Source organism: Orycteropus afer, unplaced genomic scaffold (assembly GCF_000298275.1).
Source record: "Orycteropus afer afer isolate SDZICR_OR568_19922 unplaced genomic scaffold, OryAfe1.0 scaffold00259, whole genome shotgun sequence".
In the NCBI taxonomy this organism is placed as follows: domain Eukaryota; kingdom Metazoa; phylum Chordata; class Mammalia; order Tubulidentata; family Orycteropodidae; genus Orycteropus; species Orycteropus afer.
This window is the reverse complement of record NW_006921846.1, coordinates 4,803,347-4,813,624: the sequence shown is the minus strand read 5'-3', so window position 1 is coordinate 4,813,624 and position 10,278 is coordinate 4,803,347. Positions and strand designations below refer to the sequence as shown.

At 38.3% G+C, this 10,278-nt stretch overlaps 1 protein-coding gene across 1 annotated transcript in view; it reads right to left on the bottom strand.

Annotated features, from left to right (window-relative positions):
• Positions 1-3,533: 3,533 nt before the first annotated feature.
• Positions 3,534-10,278, bottom strand: part of DOCK11 (dedicator of cytokinesis 11) — a 165,764-nt gene continuing 159,019 nt past the window's right edge. Inside the window, 2 exon segments of the mRNA XM_042782197.1 lie at positions 3,534-3,656; positions 7,974-8,121. Of these exon segments, the coding sequence (XP_042638131.1) occupies positions 3,534-3,656; positions 7,974-8,121 (271 nt within the window).

The window sequence follows — 10,278 nt, the reverse complement described above, 5'->3', positions numbered from 1 at the left end:
CATAGAAACAGAAAGTAGATTAGTGGTTGCTAGGTGATTGGGGAGTCGGGAAGGGGGAGTGACTTTCAATGCTCGCGGAGTTAGTTTCTTTTGAGGATGGCAGAAATGATCTAAAACTGATGATGGCAATGGTCACACAAAGTCTGTGAATATATTAAAAATGATCAAATTGTACAACCTATGTGGGTGAATTGTATGGTACATGAATTACAGCTCATAAAGAGGAAAAGCAGAAGGAAAAAAAAAAAGCATGTTAGAAAAGTTTAAAAATGCCATGCCACAGAGGCAAAATTTTTGAGAAACTTGGCCACAACTTCTAGAGTGACCATTATGTGGTTAGGGACTAGAGAAAAACATTTCTTGTAACTGTAAGCAGATAAAGTACTACTACTGGCCAGTTCTAGGACACAGTAGCCGCCTTGTTATACAAACCCACCCCCAACCCAAACCAACTTTCATTGGATTTCTTTCCCTTTGAGTTTTGATAGCTGAAGTTGTGTTGTGTTCTCACGACTAAGACTAAAAGTAGCCCAACATTTTGTGGGTCAAGTCCTGAAAATAATATTTGGAAGACTTTGGAATTTCCTATTATTCTAATCCATTGATCATATTCTTCATCTCAGATAAAACTAATTTATATTACACTATGCCATTACAAGGGATCTCAAGTTGCAATCACTGTCTAAAAGCTTGGGTTATTATTATGACCTATTTAGTTTATCAATGAACCCATAAGACACTGCTTGTTTTATGATGGTGTGTTGGCACAGGTTCTAAAGCTACTGCTAACACTGCTGCTTTCTATTTCATTTTTAAAAGATGCTTACAACACTTATATATGTAGCCAAATCATGTAACAGTGGTAGACCTGATGCCACAGAACTGGTGACTGGTTACTGGAAATTTGCATCAAATGACTTACTTTCTCTATGGATTATCATTCTACTGATAAACTAACATTACCAATTGTGACTTATTTCATAATATGTTCAAGGGCTATCAAAACAATAGTTTTGAAGGAAAAATGGGACTCAAGTTTAATGACAAAACATCCAGTAGAGCAGAAAAGTATTCTGTGATGTGAGTTCATCTGTGGAAGTCAAATAACTTCCTGGAATCACTAAACTATATAAATGGTAATACCTAACATGAATGTTTAGGAACACATTCATTCACCTGGTTCTCTCCAGTCCAGCTCCCCCTATTCTCCAGAGCTTGTTGCCCTTAAAGCTGGCAAAAATAAATCTAGTGAAATTGTCTGTCATGGAGAATTCAATGGCCACAGGAAACAAATTATCTCGACTTTTCCTTTTTTCTCCTTCGCCATTCAGTGAGTCCTGTCCAGTCTTCCTGCATAGTGTCTCTTGTACTTGTCTTTTCTTCTCCATTCCTGTCCATATCACTCAATTCTAGGGTTTTACAGACTCATAACTGGATAACTGCAATTGCTGTCTAATTGGTTTCCATTTCCATCTCTCTCTGCCCCAGATGCAACTGGCAGCAATCTAAGAGATTAAATATTTAATCAAGTAATCTGTTTAAAAACCTTGACTGGCTCCCCCATGCCTATTGAACAAAGTCCAAACACTATTTGCCCAACACTCAAGGCCTTCCAAAGTCTGCTCCAAACTCTCCTTTTTTAGATTTATCATCTACTGCTTCTGTGAATAAAACTGGTCTTCTCACCATCCCCTGAACTTCTGCTAATTCTTTCTGCACCTTTGCTAATGGTGTTCTTTTTGCACAGAATACCATTCATCTTCAACAGCCTGGTTTACGGCTTGTTCCCTCCCCCCCATATCCCCTCCCAGAACATGACAATTCACAGTGATTTCTCCTTCTTTCCTCCAATGTGGTAAGAATCATTGACAGTGTCATTCATTTGGTAATACTCATATACAACTCTCCAAGTCTCATATATGAACTCTTATTATTTAATTGTATGGATATCTTGTTTCTTCAACTAGATTTCAAACTCCTTGAGGGCAGGGGTCATTTATTATACTTTCCAAAACTTACCCATAGTGCATAGCACAATGCTGGAGGAAGTGACAGTTGCTCCTTGTTGACAAGAGCACTGGAGTTTTCCCAGGATGCCTCTCTCTCAGATGGCAGCACTCACTCTAGGAGATGTTTCCTTTCACATACATGTCAAATCATTTTAAAGAAGAAACTAACTTTATAGGTTACTCTCAGATATGGAAGAATTACAAACTGCTTCTGAAATACTTCTCAATACCTTGTTAAGATACAAAATTGATTTCTCTTCCCCTGAAAGCTTAAAAAGGACATGCAAAGAAAAATGATCAAGTGAGGAGCATCATGTTTAACATTTACTTGATCACAAAGTATTCAAAAAGCCAAGGATCCACGGAATCCTTTTATAGTTCACTGCCACAGTTTTTTTTTTTTTTTTCATCAGCAAAAGAGGCTAAACTACATAATGAAAATAGTCCAGAACTGAACGTTTACATGAAGGCAGGTAAAAGTATATGGATAATTCAAGCTAAAAACAAGTTCCCCACATCTGGGTTTCTCTTGAATTATTTCGGTAAATTGAGGTTTCTTCAGAAATAGAAATGTAACCCCTAGTTAGTAGGTGTGAAATCTTTTAGGGTGGTTACATATACTCTCCCATGGCTTGCAACCATCACGACCTATCAAAATGCTTGTTAATGCTGTAAGTGAGGAAAAGAAGCCTTATACAACGTCCACCTTGGATCCTGCTGTTAAGCTGTGTGGTTGGATAGGATATACTCACAGCAAATTCTCAGAAATGTTTTGTTTAGCTTTATGGATCACCCCAGACAGATAATCAAGCTTTGGCAACAAACACGGCTTGCTAGGGGAAACCTATGCCACATATGAATCTCTCATTTCTCTATGTGGAAGGCAGACCAACTAAATTACCCAGTATCATCAGATCAAAACTTCAAGGAATAATAAGCTTGGTATTTCTTTGTATATCGTTTCCTTTTGAAACGTTCCTAGTTAATGAATGCTTTTGGTTCCTTTAGTCAATCCTTGACTAATAATAGGCAAAGATCCAAATTATCCTGCTGCCATTTGAGATATCCATGTTTTATGGAAATGCTATCAATATTTGTCCTCAAAAGATTAGTCTGATAATGAATTAAGCTTCTTTTTAATAAAAATGCTAAGTCCAAAGTATTATTTCCTCCACTTCTAATTACAAATAAGTTTTACCTTTTATTGTGTTCCATTATACAATTTTACATAGTACCATTATTTTAAGCAATAATTAAGCAAACTGAATTAATGTCTTTGAGCTCTACTTTTTCAGTATATAGGTTTACCTTAAAAAGTACAAACCAAGCACAGTGGTGCAATATTCCAGGCACTTTCAAGTTGGTTAAATATTTACAAATATGTAAGCACCCTGTTTGAAAGCATGACAATTTTGGTGTGTGGAGGGAACACTCCATGTATATCGGATCTTTAAATTTTAACATTTGCACAGCTCCAAATATTCCTGAGAAAGGTCAGTCTCGTCACTTTCCATCTACATGTCCTCATACTTCAGCAGCATATCGCGGGGAACCATACCCTCTGTCACTTGATGTTCCACTAATTGCACAAAATACATGTAATGTGTTGCTCATCCAGGGAGAATGCATTGTGTCTTCTTGTAGTATCTAAAACAAAAGAAATCAGCATGTTTTTCATGAAGCAAGATATGCACTGCCAAAAAAGAATGTGTATATGAAAACACAGGCAGGTTTCAATTTATCACTGACACTTAGTTATTTAAAATGACATAAAGCAGAAAGAGCAAAGAATAACATTACCGACTTAAGTCTTCACAGCTGTATTACAAAGGCAGCATATCAAAAAAGCAGAAAAGAACTGGTTACTTATTAAGAAAATAAAAAGTATTCAAACTGTAAAAATCAAATAAAAAGGGAGAGGTAATGCAATCTTTAAAATGCTTTAACAGATAGTCTTAATAAGAGCTCTAAACAGTGGATTCTTTGACATGATTTCTGGATCCTCTTCTAACACAGTGTTATAGATTGAATTGTGTCCCCCAAAATAGGTGCTGTAAATCCTAACCTCTACGACCATGGTTATAATCCCAATTGGGAATGGGGTCTGTCTTTGTTATGTTAATGAGGCAGAATTATGATAGGTGGGTCTCGAGTTAATCTCTTTTCAGATATAAAACAGATTAAACACCACAGCAGAGATGGGGGAAGACACATGTCAAGCCACGTGAAGATCTCCCAGGAGCAGAAGCTCAGAGGAGACAAGGACCTTCGTCCAGACCCAACAGGGACAGAAAGCCTTCTCCTAGAGTTGCCACCCAGATTTCGAACTTCTAGCTTCCTATATTGTATGAAAATAAATGCGTTTGTTAAAGCCAGCCACTTGTGGTATTTCTATTATAGCAACACTAGATAACTAAGACATACAGCATTTCTCAGAATTACCTGTGGGGCTTTTCAAACACGCAGATACCCTGTAACCCTTTCCTGGAAACTTGGAAATAGTATTAAATGAAGATGAAAGTCTTAAGTGCATGTTTTAAGACACACTATAATTACGTAAGGTAATAAATACAAAAGATTTTTCTTGGAAATGGAGAATTTCATGAATAAATTTTATAGTCTCATAAGCACATAGACACACATCTATTCTTATTACTATAAATATTGAAAAAAAATTTCCATTATAGTGTGATCAAAAGCAAAAGTAACAGATCTTACACTTGGTTTAGATAGAGGAAAACAATAGAGTACGCATTGTAATTGATATATATTTACTATAAAGTCTCGGCTCAGTTCTCAAGTTTTCAATATTTGATTCTCAAGCTAGCTCTGCAACTTCTATAGTAATCCTGAAAGCTGGTCTATGGTGGCTATCCCGAGCCAAATCATAAGGCTTAAATGAAAACCTTGATAGATAAAATTCCTCTTACAAAAATCATTAACTCATGACATTGATTTGAAAGCATAACAAAGGTTTAAGAGATGATTGATTGATTGATTATCATAGGGGCACTGGTGGTGCAATGGTTAAGTGCTAGGCTGATAACTGAAAGGTCAGTGGTTTAAACCCACTATCTGCTCCATGGGAGAAAGATGTGGCAAACTGCTCCCATAGAGATTACAGTGTAGGAAACCCTATGGGGTCAGTTCTACTGCCAGAAAGAGCTGCTGTGAGTTGGAACTGACTTGATACCACACAACAACAACAACTGATTATCCACACCCATTAGATGTGACAAAGAATGGGATATGCAGTCTTAAGAAATTATGAAACATACCAAACAAGCACTATAAAGGCCACCATCAACCCTATCTAATTAAGAAATCTGCCACTAAATAGCTTTAAAATAATATAAATCCCTTTAAAAAGAAGTTAAAAGGTTTAACAAGTTCTGAAAAGGACTATTTACTTTGGTATATTATAACAGATTACATTTAAAAGGGCCAAGGAACGTCCAGGCTGTATCTTTTGATCAAGTAATCATTTATGGAGCCTAACAGACTATTTTGTATTTTAGTACACATTTATACATTGTCTTCTTTTGAGCTATTATACAGAAAGCTTTCATAAATATAATACATTAGAAAGGAAGAGAATTCTTGGTTAGCTTTTAATATAGAATAAGATAAAAACAAACAAGCAAAAACAAATCCATTGCTGTTGAGTCGAATGTGACTCATAGCAACTCATTAGGACATAGTAGAACTGCCCCATTGGGTTTCCAAGACTGTAATCTTTACAGAAGCAGACTGCCACATCTTCCTCCCATTGAGTGGCTGGTGGGTTCAAACCATCAGTCTTTCGGTTAGCAGCCAAGCGCCTAACCACTGTGCCACCAGGGCTCCCTGAGTATAGAGTAGCGAGGGTCTACTAGTCTCCACAACTGAATAAAATAGCCATGGTTTATGGGAATTAAGTGATAATAGACAGGGGATACAACAGCAGATTAAAAACTGAGCTCCAAGGGAAAAAAAAAAATTAAGTATCTTGATCACAGTTAAAACAGCACATCGAATAATTTGCTTTCAATTTGAATGATTTAAATTTCGAGTTTAGGTCATGCAGCTGCATGCAAATTAAATAACTAAAATACAGTACACACTGGCTTAAAACAACATGTGCAATTAATTGTTTCATATCTTTTGTGTAGGAGTTTTTGCCTTTTTTTTTTTTCCTCCTGTGCATCGCAAGGAACAGAAACCCATGAATTGGACAGTTTCTAGGAACAAACTATGTAGTCCATTTGATAAAAGTATATCTTACGACGATGATGTTGCAGAGAGGCATATCCCCTCCCCTTGCACTCATGAGTCTAGCCTGAGATACAGACACTAAAGGAAGTGGAATGGGTCTCTACCTTCCCAGTTCCGATTATCTAGCTGCTTTGGGAAGGAGGAAAAAAGGACCGTTGAAACCCTAGAACTGTCTTTAGTCACTCCTAAGCAAACTAATAGAAGTAAATTAAAGATGGGCAAAGGGAGACACAGAACACTTATTCCAGACTGCAGCTAACAAGAATCCCACATTCCTAGCCACTGAGAATGGGTGAGTAGGGAACTAGGGTAACTTGTCTCATTAAACAGATGGAAAGACAAAAGTTCAGCTGACTGGATTTTTCATACTGAGATGACAGTGGTTGGAAAATTAAGACTCCTGGTCACTCAATGCAACTGTAGGTTAATTGTAATGAAATTTTCCACAGCTCTAAGAGAAAGCACATAAAATCATTTTGTGATGCAGCGAGCTTTTCCAGAAGCTTCCTCCTCCTCTGTTCCCCACTGTTACGTTGCCGTTCTCCGGACACTAACCACTGTCAGCCTACATGGAAACACACCCTTTGCATGAAAATCTCGCACAGGAGAATGCCTTCAATTATCACTGAATTGCAGACACCAGGGATGACTCAGGCTCTTTTTTCCGGAACCAGCTTCAAGAATCTGTTTTCTAATGTAGTTATCCTTGTATCTTTTTTAAAAAGTCTTTAAATTCTTCAAAGTCAAAGAGTTTGAAGGGTTTCTGAAGCAAATGTTAATCTTATTGGGTGTTTTCATCTTAGTAGGCAAATGAAAAACACTTTTAATAAGCTTAAGAGGTTCAGTCACTGAGGGACCATCATGCTGTGACTTCTACAAACATGTTGAAGATGTAAAAAAGAAAAGTTTTAATTACTTAATTATGACATAATTTGGCTGTTAAGTGATGAGCAGGTATTGGCTTCTGCATTTCTTAGGTTCAGTTTTGCTAAGTTAGTGGTCATTATTATTACTATTCAGCCACAGACGAAAATGCTAAGAAGTTCTGTGAAAAGAGAGCTTTGTAGGCTGTATAGATAAGAAAACAATCTCTTATATTTGGAAATCACCCGGGATCCCACCTAAATGACAGTATCTAATTCCTTACAGTCAAGATAGGATATTCATTTCGGGACACAGCTCTTGAGCCAATCACACATCACTTCTTTGGGACCCTTCTTTTGAGACTCTTATCCATGTTCATAGCAGATCAATTCAGACTTGCTCTGTTAGTCCTTTCTAATGACATTGTGGCACAAAGAACAGGGTAGTTTATTATTGATAATTGTTCCAGTAATTGCTTCAGATAATTGCTTCAAATTCAATTCGCATTATATCATTTCAATGATTGAGGGTCATATGAACAAATTTTTAAATACAGACTGAGCAATTTTAAGGCCATGAATTTCAAATCACAGTGAAAGCCGGAACCTGTGTAAGGTGGAAACCTGTCAGAGAAGGAAAACTCAAATATTTTCCACTCATACAGAGCGACAGAAAAGTGGCAAGACTGTACCCCTCTGGCAAAAGGGGAAAACTTACAAGATCCAGAAAAACAAGGCTGCTCTATTCAGTTCCAGCCTGCACGGGTTTCACCATAATAAATTCTGCTAAGTAATGCTTTAGGGACACCCACATCATGTTCTCATTTTCAACTACCCTAATACTTGCCTGCTCATGGATTATGTCAGATAATTCTTTCACCATGTCTCTGAAATTTGACTTTAGCCCTTCATGGTACTCAATTTGATCTTCTTTAATTAGCCGTTCATTTAGTTCAAGTGCAATGCTGCAGGCTTGTATAAATTTCCTGTTGATGAACATCAGAGATAAAGGATTTGTTTTTGACCATCAATTTGATACTCACTTTAACCACAGCTTACCTAAAAGGAAGATTACAATTCTATTTGTTCTCACAGTGCCTTTACTGAGGCCATTTCGTAAGTCTGAAACACCTTTTCCTTTATTTTCCATCTCTGCCCTTTGGTTCCTCACCTCCTTCAAAAACTAGCTCAAAACACACAGCCTCTAGGAAGCCTTTTAACTTGGTATTTGTTGTTGTTGTTGTTACGTGCCGTCGAGTCGGCCCCGACTCATAGCGACCCCTCTTTGGGTTTCCGAGGCAGTATCACTACGGAAGTAGGATTGCCCAACCTTCCTTCCGAGGAGTGGCTGGTGGGTTTGAACCGCCAGCCTTCTGGTTAGCAGTCAAGTGCTTTAGCCACTACGCTACCAGAGCTCCTAACTTGGTATTACATCAGCTAAATTTGTGTTATATTAATTTGCACCTGTAGAAAATGAGCTATTCATTCCAAAATAATTTGTTTTGGGTTTACTATGTACCAAGTAAGGGAGCTCTGGTGGTGCAGTGTCTAAGGCATTTGACTGCTAACCAGAAGGCTGGTGGTTCAAACCCTTCCAGCCGCTCCATGGAGGAAAGATGAGGCAGTCCACTTCCTAAAGATTTACAGCCTTGGAAAGCCAAGGAGGGTTGCCATGAGGTGGAATCAACTTGGTGGCAGCAAGTTTGGTTTGGATGTACACAGTAGGCGTATCTTGGGGAGCGCAACTTGTTAAGCGCTCAACTACTAGCAAAAAGGTTGGCAGTCTGAACTCACCCAGAGGTGCCTTGGAAGACAAGCCTGGAAATCTGCTTGGTCACAGCCTCGGAAACCCTATGGATCAGTCTTACTTTGTACATGTTGGATTTTCATGATCTGGAATTGACCCGACAGTAACTTACAACAACAACATGTACTCAGAAGAGTGATGGGTGCTATAGGTGTTGAGTATCTGCCCTGGGCTTGTAAGAATGGGGGCAGCAAGAAATAGATGATCCACGATAAAAGTATTTTTCCATCATTTCATATGTTTATGTTTAAAGTTCACAATTAAGAGTATAGGTCTTAGGAGACAAAGTACTTCATTGCCCATTTGTTTTATATCCATCATAGACTCTTTTGCAAATGCGCGGCCTTAATAGATATTGGTGAATAAATGCCTACTGGTTACCCTGCAACCTGAACAGCTGCTAACATGCACACGGGTAAAGTAAATGAAGTGAGTTGGGAAAAAATGAGTGGATAGGTTAGCATATTTTTTCTTAGTCTGTTTTACCCAAATCTCTCTTCTCCTTCTGAATGTAAACTATTTCTATGTATTAAAAAAAAATCTGTCTACTGCAAGAACGTTCAGACATGCCTTAGCTCCCAGGGATGCTCCCTGAAGATAATACATGCCCTAGACTGGTAGTCCCCAAGCAGAAGTAAAGACACAATATAGGAGCAAGCCTATGCAACCCTTCCAGCCTCACTTTTATTTCTACTCTAAGTAGACTGAAATGCCATGACACAAGGTCAGCTGGGCAATGAGGGAAGTCAATGAATGTAGGCTTGTGTCTGTGTCATTTAAAATATCAAAGCAATAAACTAATAAGTTGGCATATTCAATCTCTTAGGTCACTTGTTGTTAGGCATCATCAAGTAGGTTCTGAGTCACAGCGACCCTGTGTAAAACAGAACGAAACGATGCCTAGTCCTGTGCCACTTTCACAATCAGGCATTGTTAACATCCTGAAGCATGAAAGAGATCACACATTTGCTCGCTACCTGAAGTACCAATAGGTGGTCATGGAAATATGTAAAGGAGAACAAAGTCTTCTAAGGATGTCTTTTTTAAAAGGGATATTATTTTGGCAGGTGGCAGTGGTGGTTCAGTGGTGGCTGCTCTCTATGTGGGAGACCCAGGTTCCATTTCCAGCCAACACACCTCAAGTGCAGCCAGCACTCACCTGCCAGTAGAGGCATGCATGTTGCCAGGATGCTAACTAAGCTTCAGCAGAACTCCTAGACTCAGGTGGATTAAGAAGAAAGGCCTAGAGACCTACGTCTAAAAATAAGCCAATGGAAACCCTAGTGATCACAACAACTCAATCCTGTTATGTAAGGGGTTGTTATGATTCAAGGGCCAACTTGAT